We start from the raw sequence: 19,185 nt of genomic DNA, 5'->3' as shown, positions 1-19,185 counted from the left end.
TTTCCATAAGAAGAGTTGTTAATGCCGTTTACCCTGGCCGATACATGTCTAGATCCCTGAAGACCCTTCCTTCAACCATTCTGTTCTAAAGTAATCCTTTAACAATCTTTACCAAGTGCTCTGTATTATCTTGCTTTATTTGCTATTTTATTTGCTATCTCAGCCCTATTAAGATGAAAGGTGCCTGGCATGTCTTAATGCTTTATTCCTAGTCCCTAGCACAATGTTACTTCAATGAAAAAGTAAGGTTTGAAGTCACTCTGAGCATATGTGAACATTTGAATTAGCTCAGGAGAGATATATTCTTGATTTCCTTAAATTACAACCGAAATGACTTTTATGGTATGTTTAGCTTATGCCCTCACTATAAGGTATCAGGATTTATAGAAACAGCTGGCAGGCTTTTTAATTTTTCCATTGGTTTCCTTTCTGGGAGGCAGAAAAACCCTCTGAATTTTTACCACGATGACATTAAAGCCAGAGATGTTAAGTGTCATTGTAGTTAGCTCTGTGGCCAGAACCTGAGCTCACAACTCCTGATATGAGTGCTTCACCATGAAAGGCAGACTAGATATGGCATGTACTGCACATTTCTTCTCAGTGTGTTTTCCAGTCTTCTCTTTCAAATTAACACTTAATGGGCATCTTGATACACAACTAAACATATTTATTCATGGTTAAAACCAGGCAAATAGAGGACATCTATTCACTCATTTTTTTCCTTTGACATCTGCAAAATATTATCTGAATAAAATGATTTTGCAAAGGATAGGATAGAATTTAGAAAGCTTCACATTACTTCAGAGAGTGACTGTTCTGTAATGGGTCTTGGTTGTTAAGAACAGATGCCTAAATAAGGTGATGGCTAGGGCTAGTCAGCTGAATCTAATGTTAACGATTAACTGCTCACAAAAATATTGTATCTGTGAAAAATTGACCTTGTTTATCAAAATTGGCTACTTCTAATAAGTAGCTTTTATGAAATCTACTTGTTTTCTCTTTTACATAAGCAACTACAAAATTATTAGTGTATTTTGGAGAAACTCTTAAAATAGAATGAAATTGGAAATTGCTAACATGCTACAGTTGCTAATTTCCAGTTAGATATTTCTATGAATTAGTTGTTTCATACACTCCTGGTTTAAAATTCAGTTTTCATAATATAGTTGCCAGTATTTGTGAATTATTACAATTTGAAATGATTTTTGAATACCATGGCTTTAAAAAAATTTCTGATATTTATTTCCGTTCTTCTAACTCTGGGCTTAGTTTGTTGTTATTTTCTAATGTCTTAAGGTGTGATATTTAGGTTATTTGAGATCTTTGTCATTTTTGGATGTATATTACCATGAACTTCCCTCCTAACCTGCTTTTGCTGCACCCCATAAAGTTTGGTGTGTTTCCATTTTTGTCTCAAGATATTTTTAATTTGCCTTTTAATTTCTTCATTGATCCATTGGTAGTTCAGAAACATGGTTTAATTTCCATATATTTCTAAATTTTCTGAAACTTCTTACTGATTTCTAATTTCATACCATAGGTCAGAAAAGGTATTTGATATTTCAATCTTTTTAAAGTTAAATCTTGTTTTGTGGCTTAATAATGACCCGTCCTGGAGAATGTTCTGTGTATGCTTAGAAGAATGTATATTCTGCTGCTGTCAGATAAAATGTTCTGTATATATCTAAGTCCATTTGTTCTAAAGTATAGTTTAAGTCCAATATTTCTGTATTGATTTTTGTCTGGATGCTCTATTATTGAAAGTGGGATATTGAAGTCTCCCCCTGTTATTGTATTCCTGTCTATCTTTAACTTCAGATCCTTAAAATTTGCTTCATAGGGAATACCACAAAAAGTTCTGAGAAACTGATTACTTATTTTATGAATGTGTGAGGCAATTAGGAATGCTTTACTGTGTTATCTTTTTTAACACTCATGGATGACCTGTAGGTTTGTTTTTTTTTTAATACTGAGAAAACTGAATAAAAAAGATTAGCTGGGCACGGTGGCTCATGCCTGTGATCCCAGTACTTTGGGAGGCCAAAGTGGGAGGATCACTGGGTCAGCAGTTCAAGACCAGCCTGGCCAACATGGTGAAACCCTGTCTCTACTAAAAATACAAAAATTAGCTGAACGTGGCGGTGCATGCCTGTCATCTCAGCTACTTGGAAGTTGAGGCTAGAGAATCGCTTGAGCCTAGGAGGTGGAGGTTGCAGTGAGCCGAGATTGCGCTAATGCACTCCAGCCTGGGTGACAGAGACTCCATCTCAAAACAAAAATAAAACAAAAAGAGTCTCATGCCACACAGCTAACAAATGCCGTGCCTAATTCATCCCCAAGCTTGTTTACCACCAAAGACCGTATGACGCCTCAATGCAGCCCCACTGCCACCACTAGGTGCCATTATAGAGTATTGACTTTCAAAGATTTTTGACCATGTCCCACAGTTATACTTTGTCTCACATGTACATACATTCCTACATCCACATGACAGAAACTGTCACAAACAGTTCTTGTATTGACGGTGAGACAATAAAAGATGACTCCAATATTTTCTATTTTTTAATGCTAGTTGTAACTCACTACATTGCTATAATGACCCGTTGGTAGGTCTCTACCTATATTTTGAAAGCCCTGTTCTAAATGTCCTCTTTAGACATCTTGTAGTCTGCCACCAATTACAAAAAGTGTACATGTTGAATGTTACTGACAGTAACATGGATAAATTACTACAGGTCATCTTAATGCATTACAAATTTGGTTTTGTTTTCTCACCTCTAGTTCTTGAGTACACTAACGGGATCTTTATTTTCAGAAAAGCTGCTAATATAGAACACAACGTCTTGGCACTAACAAATCAAATTAGATATAATCTAAGCAGGTGTATGTAAGCAAGAAAAAAAAAACACATTAGAGCTACCTGAATCTAGATATTATCTATGATTTTGAGAGCATTCAGTTTTGTTCCCAAGATTAGTGACAGAATCTCCACTAGACATTGTTTAAGATATGTGCAGTTTTGTAATAGCGAGACAGGGCAGGTGTGTGTACTTCATTGTAAATAACTATTCTGGCCAAAAAAAAAAAAAAAAAAAGGCTTTCAATGACTTTAGACAAGTAAATGATTCTTGGTACAAAATTGTCCTTTTTGGCATTTGTGGAAAAAAATGTGTTTTAACTCCGAGAGCACCCAATTCCTGGTGTTCCATTTAAGTACTTAAACTAAGATTCTTCTAATAGGGTTGAGTCTCGTTGGGAACAGCTAGTGGAATATTAACATGGAGAGCAAGTTTTATTAGCATTTACTAACTTGAAAACAAATTATTTGTTACACAGACTACAAAGAGCTATAGATAAAATATACAGCAAAATTATTTCACTAAATCAACATTTTATTTAGTGTCAAAACATCTTAACTGAGTTGTATAAGTAATTTTGTCTGTAATTTTAGAAGTAACATTTCTAGAAAATATCAATTTTATCAGTTCTGGAAATAATATTGAAGGAATTCTGAATTAATTTATTGAAGCATTTATGTAATTTATATCCACTTAGGTACAAAACTTTTTGTAAGAAAGATAACACTTTTATTGCATTATAATTTCATATTTTACAGGAGTCAATGCAAACTCGTAAGCATAAATATATACATGATGCTACGAAATGGCAATGTAACCACTAAAAGATTTAAAACATAGAATTTAACAGGCAAAATACTTAATATGGCTTTTAATGGAAAATAACTGTTTAGAAATGATTTGTTATTGCCCCATTCTAGTCATTCCCCATCAAGTGAACATAAAATTACGATCTCCGTTTAAAATGGCAAATGTTATCTAAGCCAAAGTTATATGCATTTTGTAGCATGTATGCAATATGATCTGTGGACTTCCTTAAGTATACATATGTACATATATACAGATATACAGTACACAGACAGTTCTGTTTTAATACCCCTGAACATCTTGATTAAAACTATTACAATTTTTCTATTATAAAACTACTTGAAAAGTTGGCATAACTTCTTGGTATTGAAGTTCAATCCTACAGAATTAAAAAAAAAAGCAACAAAATGTTGGTTATAAATACATTCTTTACAAAAACATTGAATAGTGGTCCCGCACTCATACTTTATATTACAGTGAAAACATTTTATTCATTTAAAGGTATTTATATCTGGTTGTCCTTGGTTTCTGTGTGAAACAGAGGAAGTTAATAGTGAGAATATTGTAGGCAGGCCTATTTGTTAGGTTTTTCTAGGTGTTCATTTTTGTGTAAGTTCCAATTCTCTTCTTTTGAGTTGTTGTTGATTTCTATTTGCCTTGTATTACTGCTGCTGCTGTTTCTTTTGGTGTTCTGGGAACACTGGGTGACTTTACTTCTAGGAACAGGAAGAAAAGATTTAACTCTTGAAACACCCAACTCAGTCTTTGATTTACTGTTGCTGCATTCAGTAGTTTGATGGCTGCTGAGAGGACAGACCTCCTGTAAGAGAAAAGAAACCAAACAAGTTTATCACATTTGCCATTGTTGTCAATGTTGTCACCAGCTTCTGTTATGAGACCTACCTCCGCCTCCTCTTTCTTTGTCTCTGAGCAAATGTGCAGGAGTTTCTCTCTAAAACTATAGATTCTCATGAAAAATTAAAAGAAAAATGGAGAGGAGAGGCTGAATAATTAATTTCCTATAGGCTTACTGCATGATTTTCATTAATCCCTTCCTGGTGTTACAAAATTTCTAAATACAGGAGTCAGTGAATCAAGTGCTAAAGCATCGATCTCCTTACTAACAGAAACTTTACTCAGTTACAGGCATGAGGAAATCACCAAATTGCAGTAGTCCAATTTGTAGGCGGCTCTACAAACAAATTGTCACCTTGGGTAAGTCACCTGACTTTTCTACTTTCATGTCTTAAAAATGAACTATTAATAATCAAATAACTTAGAGGCATAAGAAAAACTGGCATACAGCAGAAAACATAAGAGAAGCATTCCTTCCCTAGCAGAGTCTGCATTCTAGTGCATCTATGATTAGGTGGCTCCAGATCTTCCATACTTGGAAACTGCATGTTCTCATTTCTCCAGTGTTTCAGAACTCCTAAGATTACCTGGTCAATGTCTCTCATTTTGCCCATGAAGAATCTGAAAGCTGGATAGGTAAGATGATTTGCACAGAGTGAACAAGTGGTGAAGCTGGGACAAGACCTCAGGTCTCCCAACTTTCACTCAAGGTGTTTTCCCCTATATTGCATTAAATTCTGCAAACTAACATGATATGACTCCTACTAAGTGAGCTGCTCTGAATGCCTCTGAAGGAGTTGACCTTAATAACTTCCCCTCTCCGAAAGTAATAATGCAGCTAAACAGCCATATAACCATTAAAAGATTTAAAACAAAATGAAAATGTAACAGGCAAAATTTAGCTTCAGCTGTCAGTTGCATTCTCCTGGGAATCTTCTTACAGGAGTTGCTGTCAACCTTGACCATGACGTTGGAATTACCTTGGAGCTTTAAGAGTCATTGACTGGGCCCTATTCCCAGAGATTCAGGTTTCATAGTTCTGGGGTGTGGCATGGACATACGATTTTTAAAAATCTTTCTAATATGCAGCCAAAGTTGAGAACCCCTAGCTTAATTCCTCAATATCCTTTTTCTCCATTGACCAATTAAATCAGGGGTCCCTAGCCTCCAGGCTGTGGACCAGTCCATGGCCATTAAGAACTGGCCGGCACAGTAGGAGGTGCGCCAGCATTACACCTGAGCTCCGCTACCTGTCAGGTCAGTAGCATTAGATTCTCACAGGAGTGCAAAACCCTGTTGTGAACTCTGCAAGTGAGGGATCTAGGTGGCCCACTTATTAAAGATCCACCCCCGGGTGTGATAATCTAATGCCTGGTGATCTGAAGTGGAAGTTTCATCTGGAAACCATACCTTCTACCCAGATCCATGGAAAAATGTCCTCCATGAAACCAGTCCCCTGTGCCAAAATGGTTGAGATTGCTTTCTTAAAAGGCACCATTTTTCTTAGACCACTATGTCACACATTTGGTGATCTTTCCCTTCAGAGTATTTCAGTGATCTCTAATTACATATCTCCCATAGTTCTTTCTTTAGCCTTCATTTATCTCCTACATCTAAGAACTGATTTTCACCCTATTAACCCACCTCTATATCCAGCCACACTTCAAACTCTTTCTAAAACTGTATTTATTGAATTTCTTCAATACTACTTATTTCCTGAAGCCATTCCTCTTGTCTCATTACTGGCTAATGCTGCTCTCCCAGTGAATTTAGCAGGAGACCCTCAGTTATCTTTAGCATCTACCTCTTTCTCTCCTCCTCACCAACCTAATCCAGGGTTACCCACAAAAATGGGCAGAGAATTACGGTGGTATTGGTGCAAATAGGAAGGTAAGGGATAATTAGGTCCTCACTTACTGCAGAACAAGTCCCAAGCTTTTAAGCATGTCACTAAAGTTCTTTTAAAGTTTGGCTCCAATTCATTTCCTGCTATTAAAGTCCTAATAATTCTTTGAAGCCCAACACAACATGCCTATTAAACTTCCCCCAAATCACCAACGTGACATCTCTTGGTGTCAGATTTTCAGACTCAGCTAATCTTAAAGGGAACAAAAGAAAAAACAGATGGGTTCAGTTTTAATAACATCCATGGAAGCCTGGAAAAAGGCTGAGCCTGCGTCCGGTGAGGACCCACCTGAGGCCATCCTTGTCACCTCCACGTGCGGTGGATGGTAGGTTAAGGGTGAATCTGTTTAGTATGTTCTGCTTTTGTTTTATAAAGATGCTTATGCTTTCAAGTTACCAGAAAGGAAATGAGAAGCTAAATTGCTTGTCATGAGTTGGATGGTGAAAGAGGCACATACCGTAAAAACAGTGCAGGTATCATAATCCAATCTCATTTCTCCTAACAAGAAATTACTGTTAAGTCTGAAAATGGGACTTAGTCATGGGCTTACTAAGGCCAATTACAACTTGTAACTTGGTCAAAACCACCAGAAAATTCAATATACGTAGTATTCAGAAAACATGAAATATGGCCTTATAATAAGAACAACAGCTAGTTGGCATACAGAATCTGGTGGGGGGGGGTTGTTTAATTTTGCCATTATTGTCAAACTCCTCCTAGCTAATGCCATGGCTCAGAGGAAGGAAAGGAGACATACACTGTGTTCTAGTCTCTGTACCTGTAACACGATGGAAGGGGAGTGCACCTTGAAGTCTGAGGCAGGAAATGTCGGCATGAAATAAATAAAGTACTGAGAAGTACCCAGAACAACTGAAAAATGTAGCTGGGTCAGTGCCTGGAAGTATGAGGTGAGGAGGCAGGATGAGAACATGGAGAATCACGTGGGCTTAGCGTGAGCCACAGCAATTCTAGGCCAGGCATGCAGAATAGAGCAAGTGACCGACACACTGCATCCTGCCTGAAAACGGTTCCTGACACCCTGGAAGTCAAGACTAGGAGGTAGCGGAATCTTGGAGCAGAAGAGTTAAGGGTGTTTAACCCTTCCTGGGATAAAACCTCCACATTCTGTGTATTAAATGTATCACGTTTACTATCTACATTGCTAGGCATGTTAAAGAAAAACTCTAATTCGTATAGGAAGGCACTGACCTAAAGTAGGTTTTATTTAGCGTTTAAGAATTATCGTTACAGCAATTCATTCAATGTACAGCATCTGCTAGAAGCTAAGAGGATACTATAAGTTCTCTAAATGGGAAACTAGGGGGCAGGAGGAAAAGAAAAATATATAAGGAAGATGGCAGTGGGGGTGGATCTTTAAAGAGGCACAGGACTGACAGATGGAAAGAGAGTGTTCTGTAGGGAGGAATAGAGGGGTGGGGGAGTAGTAAATTACATGTAAAAAGAAACTTGTAAAAAAAAGCTACATGAAGGCATATCAACCCCTCTAAAGATATATTTGGAAAGAAAGAAATGGGTGGAAAATGAAGATGACAGATCAGAGCTATGTTTAAGAGTAGTGGGTCTCAACCCTGGCTGCACATAAGAATCACCAGGGATCTGTAAGAAACCCATTGTCCAGGCTCTGAGTATTAAAAAAAAGAAAAAGTGGATTTTGTCATGCAACCAAAGATGTGAACTTGTGCTTCAGGAGGATTTACATGAAAGGAAAACGTTTATTAGCATTCGTTCTTCCTGTTGCTTTATGTATCTTTGTTTCTAATTTAGAAAGCCAGCTAAATGCCACTTGATTCATAAACTCAATTATACTTCCCTTTACTGTTAAAGCAGTGAGGAGTTATATTGTGGCAAATAATAATAAAGGTAACTACTCATTTTTGCTTTCCAACAGATAAGGACGGTTGCAGGCCCCCTCTCCAATGGAGGCATTGCCAGCCTTCTAACCATGAAGGAGAAAGTGAGCTCGACTAACCCAGGGAGGTAAGAACCTCTAAATGGAGATACTTCCTGATAACAGAAGAAACCGGGCATCTAACCAAGAAATACCAGCTGAGTAGAAAAGGAACGAGCCAGCCAAGGTTTCAGAAGGCTGCCAACAGTACCACTTTGCCCTCTGCTGGCGGTTTCTGAGAAACACATCATCTAGCTTACCAGGAAGTGTAGGAGACAGTGGTCCTTATCCCCACATCAAATTGCACATTTAAATAATAACATAGTGTGGGGTTTTGTTTTTTTGTTTTTTGGTTTTTTTTTGGTATAAGAGTTCAGATAATATAAAAATACCCGTTTAAAAAAAGATCTTTTAAACAAAGTTGCCCCGAGCTTTGATTTTCAGTACTATTATTTTGTGGACAGTACCTTATTGTAGCAACCTAATATGGTCACGTGACACAGAAGTGGGGGTACTACAATGTTTCTCCATTAGACATTTCAACAGCCAGTCTCTACCAGTCAACAACATTTTTACACAAGAAAGTGATCTGGCCCTGTGGGAAAGGTGGCTCACTGTCCCTAGATCCTCCTGGCCCTTCCACTGACCATGTTCCACAAGGAATCCTAAATTCTTAGGTCCTAGAGACTGACCTCCAGTCAAGCACAGCTCAGGGCAAGCCATAAACCCAGGGGCAGTGAGTTGAGGCTTTAAAGATGGTAAAGGGATGGGCCCTGGACAAAGTGTTTTCCAACCAGAATGCTCAGTGCTGACTCCAGGTCACCTCCTTAGGTCATCCTCCAAATTTTGCTGGGCTTCTAAACTGTTCCCAATTGAACAAAAAAAGAACAGACATTATGGCAGAGTGAGCTTGAAAGCCATGCATTTTTTCACAGGATATCATGTTAAATGTTTTGTATTATGCCCCCACCCCTGCCGCCATGCGGATTCTCACACCTGCTCCCCACAATGCATGCAGCTCATATAGCTCCACATGTAAAAGCCAGGATCAAAACCTAATAAAGCAGTGAGCGGACAGGGCTTCGGGGCCCAGTGCTGCTGGGTAATCAGATAAGGCTTAATAACTTAATAGTCTCACTGTGCTTACTTTATAATCCTGCTATCTGCACTCCACCCTCCCACCCACACACAGGTCTTTGTAAGTCACGCTGGGAGTAGATGAGAACAGGATGCGAATGGCAATCAGTCAACATGGTTTGGTGAACAAACCATATATTACAAAGTGCTTCTGTGAAGTCTGCATCGTCACAACATAACTAATGGGTGAGACGTTTTTTATTGTTTCTGCTCACCTGGGAATACCGGGCTGTGCTAGCTCTTGCCATTTATTAACCAATTGATAATGGTTCAGTGCTATAGTCATGGAAGCTATTTCAAAAAGTTAAGGAAGTCTATTGGAATCCTGGTTCTTCTAGCTGCCATTCGGACTTGTTTTCAAAGTCGCAATGAAGTGTAATGCATGTTATGAAAAATCAGGATGAGATAAAATTGAGATTTTTTTGCAATATATAAGACCTTTATGTTATCACTCAGTGCTTTGCTTTGTTATAATTAACTCCAATTTTCTAAAATGCAGGGAATCTTAAAAATACATGTAAAAAAAAAAATGGAACCACCAAGATGACCAAAGTTTTGTTAAAGAAGTACCCTCCTCATCCACAATTTTGTTTTCTGTGTTTTCAGTTAACTTGTGGCCTGGAAATACACAATTCCTGAGTTTGCAGGCCATTCTAAGTAGCATGATGAAATCTTGCACCATCCTACTCTGTCCTGCCCAGGGCATGAATCAACTTATCCACGCTATCACCAGTACCCAGTTTAGCCCCTGGGTTACTGGATTGAAGAAACATAGTATATATAAACTTTGGTACTATGTTGGGTTCAGGCATCACCTGAGGATAAGGCAGAACTACTGTATTTCTAGTTTTGTCATATACAAATGAAAAAAGAAAAAAAAAAAGGAGAGCTCAACCGGCACCCAAAATTTTGGAATAAAATTTTAGGAGTCAAATAGAAGGGAAAAAAGTAATGCTTGTCTATGTAATTTTTTCCAAAATGTTCTATAAAAACTCCTTCTAATCTTGATAAACTAATGAACACTTTTACCTTTATCCCATTTTTCAGTTCTTAGCTTTGGTTTTAAAAAAATAACTCTCTGCGATTCACACTGAAACATGCTTGTGAAGTCAATTCCAGAGCAATCCTTCTTTGCTCATTTTGGAGAGAAATACAGAATTCCTAAGTTTGCAGGCCATTCTAAGTAGCATGATGAGGGGAGAAAAGGACACTTACCTTTTGTGACACTGGCATTCTCAGATTATTAATAGCTGCTGAAAATACAGGGTTGTTTCCAGCACTATCAAACATCCTTAAATCATCCCTGGAATCAGCAATCTGGAAAATACAGAATTTGCCCAGTCATGTCTCCACAGTCACACTGTGCATACTCAGGGCACAGCTAAACGGTGGAGAAACCTCAGAAATATTACCCTTATCCTCTTCCCTGCCCCTCAAATCCTGAACTGTTCACATGAAAGACTTTATGTAAAACTGACAGCAAATGCATGAGAAATATCCTCTAAGGCAGGCATCCCCAAACTACAGCCCCCACTGAGGCCATTTATCCGGCCCCCCGCCGCACTTCAGGAAGGGGCACCTCTTTCATTGGTGGTCAGTGAGAGGAGCACAGTATGTGGCGGCCCTCCAACGGTCTGAGGGACAGTGAACTGGCCCCCTGTGTAAAAAGTTTGGGGACGCCTGCTCTAAGGCAAAAGAATCCATTTGAAAAGTCAAAAGACCAGAAGATGAACTCTCTAGGAAAAAAAAAGTTACTTGGCAAGTAAAGAAAGGATATGAAATGTGCAAGATTTTAATCATTACCTTACTTTTCCAGTGGATACATATTTTGTTTCCAACAAAGTTAAATAAGATAGTGAATTGTACTTTGTTGTAGATATTATGATGACTCAGATAACACAGTTGAGTGTTTCAGGGGAACCTGAACAAGTTTCAACCACTTTCTTATGCTCCCTTTCAAGCAAAAGATAGCTATCAAGGCAGCTCAGTGAAACCTGCTGCAGATACCAGACTGCCAAAACAGGTTGAACTTGATGCATGTTTTCTTTGAGATTTCAGGTCACTGGTTTCCATATTTGGATCTCAAATTTCACAGCTTAAAGATTATGATGATATGCATTATACAAGCTAATTCTTTTCCTCATTTGCAAAGAAAGTTGTTGCTTGATCCGTACGTCTGCTGTGATGCTTATACTTTCTTACTGATAGGTGACTGGCATGCCAAAGTTAGGAATATGGAAAGGAAAAATATCTGAGGAAACTCAAATTTAGGCTTATATAAAAAGCTGCCCAGGCCAGGCGACTCACGCCTGTCATCTCAGCACTTTGGGAGGCCTAGGAAGGCAGATCTCCTGAGGTCAGGAGTTCAAGACCAATCTGGCCAACATGGTGAAACCCTGTCTCTACTAAAAAACACAAAAATTAGCTCGGCATTGTGGCGGGCACCTGTAATCCCAGCTACTTGGGAGGCTGAGGCAGGGAGAATTGCTTGAACTCGGGGGCTGGAGGTTGCAGTGTGCTGAGACTGTGGCACTGCACTCCACACCATACAATTTTAACTTCAGGTCTAGGAGGAGTATGGAAAGGCAGGCTATACAAAGTAGAGCTCTTTTATTGTCAAAATAATATTTTGGAAGAAACAGCTTTCCTAAGCAATGTGAGGGATGGTTTGATTTGGAGTATTAACCATGCTATTCAATAAGGAATTTCTTTTAGGAAATTGTGGTCCCCCAAAAGTCTCCCAGCTGTTGGGTAGAGCTATTCAATGCCCGATATTTGTACAGCTCACCTTGCTGATATCAGACTCAGACTTGCTGGAGCACATGCTCTGAAGTTCCTTGACAAGATCTGCTTCATCATCTGAACCCAGAGAGAGTCTCTGATCCAAATTCAACGTCAGTGATACGTCATTCTCTAAAGACCTAACACAAAGTTCAGAAAAATGTTTTTAAAGTGAGAACAATTCCCAATTTGGAAATCTAGACACTGTACCTTTTCTAGGATTTGATGTGGGGTAGGGAAAACGTTTTTAATAGCCTTTAAAAGTATTTCATAAATGTCATTTAATGTAACAACCCACTCTCATATCCTGAGAGATTAGAATACTAAGGTAAGAAATTTCCACAGGAGTTTGATAACTTCTACTCAAAACTTCTTAATAGGATAGAATTTTGTTTCACAAAGACATTCACTTTGACATACAATATTCCAGGCCACATAAAACTAAGATGCTAAACACTGTGGCACAGGGGACAGTGTGATAAAATGGAACAAACACGAATTTCAAACTTGGCTGTACTGCTAACTAGCAATATGACCACGCATCAGGTTTTCTTTTTTCCCTCCTTAACACCTTAGTTCCTGGGTTCCCTGTTCTGTAAATAACCGTTATGTGTACATCCTAGGGTTACTGGAAAAATGATACAGGCTGTTGCATGTAATGGATCTAGCAGTGGTCCTGGTAGAAAATAGCAGGTCATGCAGTTTCCACCTCCGCCTTCTCTCTCTTTGCCCTCTCCTCTTCTGTAATACTGCAAACCAGAGGACAGGATCCTAAATGTGACCTGCCAAGTGACAGGGCGCACAATTTATTGTGCTATCACGGGGACCTATTTACAAACTGCCTAAACATTTCTATAATTGTCCAAATCATCCTTTATGTATCAGTATTTGTAAGCTGAAACAGTCAACTTCTTAGGAACAATATAAGAAATTATCACTGTAACTATATCGCACTTAAAAATAGTCATGCTGTTTCTGTAAATCTGTGGGAGTCATCTAATGACCGTCTAAAAGTTGACAAATGCATAAACAGTTTGATCAGAAATGAAATCTATAATATGTCTAACCTTATTCCACAAATTATAAGCAAAATAGTGTTTATATTATACTAATCTTAAGGAACAGTTTAGATGTCATCCAAGGATATCATTCATTAGATTTCAATATTAGCATCTGAATGACATCTATTACTTTTTAAAAATCATCAACAGCATAATAGTCATACAAATAATTGAGAATATGGAACATTCAAAATAGTAATTGAAGTTACTTGATTTATCTTTGTTTGCTATGAGTGAAATTTGAAAGCGGGACTTACTTTTGTTTTGACAGAGAAGCATTCCTGTTACAGTTCAGCTGTGATAAGGTCTTACTTTTTATTCCTGTTAAAAAAACAGAACGATTTTCAATAGATCATTGTCCCTGTGCATCTTTAACTCTGTATTTAAAAGAAACAGACTGTGGACTCTGCAACACTTTTATACTGTTTTTGGATTAGCATCCACCACTTGAGGAGAGTTTCCCCAGGACAGAGGCTCTGGGCATGGCCTCCTGCACAGGCATTGTGGGAAGGTTAAGGAATAGCCAGCTCCCTCGAGTACATTTTGATGGAACTCGGTACAACTAACACTATCTGAATCTCAAGTCAAGAATCCTGAACTTCACTTTTATTGATGGCCCTTCTCTCTAGTCAAGTTCCTAGTTCCTTAGGCCCTTGTTCACAAAGGACCTAAAGATTTTAATACCTGCCTTTCGGTGATGGAAATCACCCTTTCTCTACCTTTGTGTGCAATCCAACATGACTATGTAGTCAGGCATAGTTTTTGATACATAGCATTAGCCATGCATTTATAGAAATAACAACTTTTGCATTATGTGGTAAAGAAAATATGAACAGTATAGAAAAAGTCATGGAATTTTAAAAATGCTGAAAATCATATCAATGTTTTTTTGAACTGCAGATTATGACCTAATTTTAAAAAAAAGAGAAAACAGCCTGTATTGCTTGCTATAGGTATACTGATTCCTATCAGTTATATACACACAAATGCAAAGGCTTGTGTGTACAAGTCATGGTGTAAAATGTATTTCTCACTACGGTTATGGTCAAAGTTTGAGAAACACTCATAAATCATTTTAGACTCAATGCTATAAATGCATTAAAACAGTTGCTTTTGAGTGAATTATAAAATATTAATATTGCCAGCACAAGTTTTCTCTAAATAATGTTTTTGAAAAGTAAATATATCCTCATTAAAAGCAGATCAAAGAAAATCACTGTTGAGTTTCTTTACTCATACTTTTGTCATTATTGTCCCAAAGCACCAACTAGTGGCTTCTACTAATTACTACATAGCACACAGCCTTGGGCTCTGCCCTAAAAGCCTGGGATCTGACATCACTTTTTCTGTTTTAGGTCAGGAGGGAAATGGGCTGTGTCTTTATAAAATTTTATGAGCTTCCATAGTGATCTGCATGCAAAAGGATTCCTGTATTGGTTTTTTTAAACAACCAAAGTCACCCCAACCATTGTAATACTCATATATGCAATGCAATTATTGGAAAAACTTACCATTATAAAAATAATGAGAGGCATTGTCAGTCATGGTTTTTAACCCAACTACTGACTCATAAATTATATACTCTGTAAAATTACCTTTTAGAAATCTCCTAGAAGTCAGTATAAACTCTTGTAGTTTTATTCTGTCAAAGAAGTTCATGCTTCAAGTAATATAGCATTTGATATCAAATAGTTCTAAAACTAAAATTATTAAAATGCAAATATTTCAAATCTATTCATCTTTTTCTTTTTACATTTAGCATAATAGTTTTCTGAGATAGACTCTTCCATGATACTGATTTAAATTCATATTCATTTTGATTCTGTTTGTCCACTCTAAAGCATATACCAACAACACTTATTAGCTCAAAAAGTTGATCTTAAACTTTATGTAGAGATTCTAATAAGCTTAGAAATGACACAGTGAAGAGCCTCAGTGGGTTTTCAGTTATTTGAGTGCCCACAGATCATTGCATGTCTAACAGGATTAGGGTGGCATGGACTACAGAAAATAGCACTGGGCCTGCAAGAGCCAATTACAGAACCCCACATTTCCACGAGAAGTATCTAAGGGTTTTTGAACCTCAGTGGTGTTCTCTGTAAATGGAGATCGTCATTGTCTTAGAGCTTTCTTGCATACTGAAAGGTATGCAAGAGCAAATGAAAGGTATAATCCTTGCTACAGAAAGTCATCTGGGGGGTCTATACTAAATTGGTCGGCTGGAGTCTAGTGACTCTCACTCCCTGAATCAAACCCTCTGACAACTTTGGGAAGTAATGATAAGCTCTTAACATCAATACAGTATCTTATCAATATAAAATATTGATCTTTTTAAAATTATAAGAAAATTAATTTTATTCCATAAATTTTCATTTAGTTACTTAAAAAAAGGGGTCACAATTTGCTATCATGCACTTGGGGAAATTAAAGAACCCTAGTATATATTGATAGGCTTAAAAAACATTAAATTTTTATTAAAATTAACAAAATACAAGCTTAAGAATGAAAACATACTCAAAACTAAAACCAACTTTTTTATGTTTTAAAACGTATATGATTTTAAGCACCTAATTTAGAAACCAACAGCCATAAAGTTGGCATAAAATTCCACAAAACAAATACTTTGAGAAGGGAGGCACATAAAGTATATAATCTGAAGTCCACAGTGCATAAGAGGTGGAATTTTTTTTTTCATTTTTATTCCAATTTGGATTTCTTTTGGGAAGGACATTTGTAATTTATATAATAGCTGATTATCCTATTATCAATGCCAAAGGGAATAGGTCTAACACAGGAAGATACAGATGTGTTATATCTTTGTTAGAATGAAAGCTTACATATTTATTTTTCACATGATGTCCCATCATATGAAATCTGTCCAATTTATTAGAATATAAACTCTATGAAGGCAGGATTTTTTTTTTTTTTTTTGAGCCAAGCATCTTGCTATGTCACCTAGCTTGGAGTGCAGTGGCGTGATCTTGGCTCACTGCAACCTCGGTCTCACAGGTTCAAGCGTACTTGCCTCAGCTTCCCAAGTACCTGGGATTACAGGCATGTGGCACCATGCCCAGGTAATTTTTGTATTTTTAGTAGAGACAGGGTTTCACCCCCTGACCTCAAGGTATCCACCCGCCTCAGCTTCTCAAAGTTCTGGGATTAGGTGTGAGCCACCGTGCCTGGCCAGGAATGAATGAATATATATATATATTTTACCACTCTGTTTCCAGTGCCTAGAATAGAACCTGACACATGGTACACATCATACATGAGAAAGAAATGTGTACGCCTGATTCACCTGGAAAGGCCTTAAGTGGGTATTAAATATGTCTCTACATATATTTTTTTAAATGTAAGATTAACAGGAGTGACATAATAGGAGAGAAATATGCCAATGATTTTATTATATAATAATGCAATGATTTTATTATGCAAATTATGAACAGCAAGAAAAACAAATTAATAAATGACCATTAACAAGGTAAAGATTAATTTTGGAATTCTAGTTTGAAAGTGGTATTTTTCAGGTAGGGATCTCCCATATATTTTTGAAAATGTACCTTCTATATAGTTTATTCTAAGAAAATGTGCATTAAAATACTTAAACTTTGTTTTGCCAAATGCAGAGTGGATAAAAATGAAAGCAGGTTTGCTTTCAGACACTGGACTGGGAATGTCCATCTCACAGGCAGCATGCCACCCCCTGCCCCTTACCTTCGGTGCTTAGGTCTGGCTTATTCCAGGTCGGTAAAGAGAAGCGGCCGGACTTCCTGCGAGGACTGGTGTTCACCTTTCTCCAGGCACCACTCTCTCCTTTCTTCTTGCTACAACTGTTATAACTGGCAACTATGGATAAAGGGAAACTTCCTCCTTTGAAATCAGCTCTATGCTGTTCTAGCTCTGAAACAACACGAATTACAGCAGGGATAATGCAGTTTCATTGATTAAAGCAAAATATATTTCCATTTCTCAAAGGTATGGACTCTTCAAAATCATGCACTTGTTTAATATCCAAGCTGGGGCTTTGTGAACCAGCACAAACTTTACTTAGAGGTCTAGAATTCAAGCATTAACCAGTAATTAAATTCAAAGTTCTGGAACACTGCTGTAAAATGTATATTTTTCTGATTACAAAGAGAAGACAGCCAGCTCTCTAAAAACAACTTTTAAAAGGTATTTTATAAGGGTGTGAATTTCCTCTCCTCTCTGCAGAAACTCACATACCTGCTCTAGGGAGGGGACAGCCATGCAGTACAGCTTTGTTTAGCAAGATGCTGAGAGCAGCTTTGACCACAGCCTGCTGTCCTTGGCTAGGGTGTCTTTTAGCAGTTGTCTGCCCAAGGCCAGGTTGTCTTTTCACAGAAGCTCTTGACAATATTGCTTCTTGAACTCTGGGTGTGATGACGCCATTCCACAGCTTAGACATCCATCTAGCAAGAGAGGGGCCGATTCATCCCTTAGGAGCAGGCTTCTCAATAATCACACAATTCTATGAAAGGACAGTTTGAAGACTATGGGGAAAAATGTGTTTCTATACATATGCTACCTTTCACAGGTAGTTTTCAAAGAAATGAAATTATCCAATACAAAAGTAAATCTGCCTCAAAAATACAATGTATTTCAAATGAAGCGGATTGTTTACATGTATCTCTCAGTGTAGAATCAATGTGTGAGTGCTGAGTGAATGAATGCATGAACCAATACGTGGAAAAACAGGTAAATTGAAAGGTTGAAGAAATCTGGAAGAAAGCTGTCCTAACAGGCCATGTCTAAGTAGCTTCCATTTCTTTGTGACATCTCCTTAATAAGGTACACATATATTGTATTTTAATATTTCTGAAATTGGGATACTTTTTTTTTGAGACAGAGTCTCACTCTCATCCAGGCTGGAGTGCTGAGGTGTAATCTCTGCTTACTGCAACGTCTGCCTTTTGGGTTCAAGAGATTCTTGTGCCTCTGCCTTCCAAGTAGGTGGGATTACAGGTGTGTGCCACCATGCCTAGCTAATTTTTGTACTTTTAGTAGAGATGGAGTTTCACCACGTCAGCCAGGCTGGTCTCGAACTCCTGACCTCAAGTGATCTGCCCTCCTTGGCTTCCCAAAGTGCTAGGATTAACAGGCATAAACCACTACACCCAGCCTGGGATACAACTTACAATCAATGGCAAATTAAATCTACCTGTCCTAAGGCAAGGGCTCACTGTTGCACCTGGGTGGACTCAGATCTATAGAGAGATAGGGATCAAACAGCTATCACCTCAGGTGGACTGTCTGCATGAATAGCCATAAACAGTGGGACTTCAGCCCAAATTTGCAGCACTCAATGCCAATCAGAATTCTTTCAAAAAAAGATTATGCTTTGTTGCAGTATTTAAAAACAGTTACATGATTAAAGGCTATAGAAACAAAACCACATCATCCAGGTTAGGAATGTTTTCAAAGCTATTGGACATTGCATATAACTTTCAAGAATTGTCAAACACTATGACCCAGGTATTAAGCATCCATCTGTTTTAAGTTTCTCTCTTAATATCTAGTGCTGTGTAATCAGGGGAAAAATAAAAGTACGATAGGGAACACAGACAAAATTCTGGTATTCTACAGCATGAATCAAAATTATGCAGTTATTCCTAAAAATGCTAAAGGTATAAATGTGATAAGCTGTGGTTTGAAAAAAAATCAACTCTTTAACTTAGCCATTGGTAGACAAGTCTCTGTGGCATTTCTGCACATCTGGTGTCAGGTTTTGTTCCGGACTACCTTTTCAGTCTTGGAAGACAGAGATAAATGTTTCCTTCAGGAGCTGAGGGCAGAATTGTTTCCTGATCAGGATAATAACATCATCTTCCAGGGCCAAGGATCAACAGAGTT

At 37.8% G+C, this 19,185-nt stretch overlaps 2 protein-coding genes across 7 annotated transcripts in view; one reads left to right on the top strand and one right to left on the bottom strand.

Moving 5' to 3' along the window:
* The window catches only part of CFTR (CF transmembrane conductance regulator), a 230,318-nt gene extending 219,625 nt beyond the window's left edge, over positions 1-10,693 (top strand). Inside the window, exons 29-31 of the transcript XR_012512045.1 lie at positions 4,806-4,880; positions 8,336-8,424; positions 9,528-10,693. The gene's annotated coding sequence lies outside the window, so the exon portion shown is untranslated. The remainder of the gene's footprint in view (positions 1-4,805; positions 4,881-8,335; positions 8,425-9,527) is intronic.
* CTTNBP2 (cortactin binding protein 2) overlaps positions 2,151-19,185 on the bottom strand; it is a 482,785-nt gene continuing 465,750 nt past the window's right edge. For 3 of the 6 annotated variants that reach the window (XM_074379165.1, XM_074379166.1, XM_039472988.2), the window contains 6 exons: positions 17,539-17,744; positions 17,029-17,214; positions 13,572-13,635; positions 12,261-12,393; positions 10,688-10,789; positions 3,382-4,485 (listed from right to left, as the gene is read on the bottom strand). In XM_074379165.1, the coding sequence (XP_074235266.1) occupies positions 4,240-4,485; positions 10,688-10,789; positions 12,261-12,393; positions 13,572-13,635; positions 17,029-17,214; positions 17,539-17,744 (937 nt within the window). In that variant the 3' untranslated portion in view covers positions 3,382-4,239. Of the gene's footprint in view, positions 4,486-10,687; positions 10,790-12,260; positions 12,394-13,571; positions 13,636-17,028; positions 17,215-17,538; positions 17,745-19,185 lie in introns of all 6 variants that reach the window. The other 3 variants (XM_003921051.4, XM_039472989.2, XM_074379164.1) reach the window with 2 other exon arrangements.

Source organism: Saimiri boliviensis, chromosome 10 (assembly GCF_048565385.1).
Source record: "Saimiri boliviensis isolate mSaiBol1 chromosome 10, mSaiBol1.pri, whole genome shotgun sequence".
NCBI classification, from domain to species: domain Eukaryota; kingdom Metazoa; phylum Chordata; class Mammalia; order Primates; family Cebidae; genus Saimiri; species Saimiri boliviensis.
The sequence above is the reverse complement of the archived record's forward strand: the minus strand, read 5'-3'. Positions and strand labels throughout refer to the sequence as shown.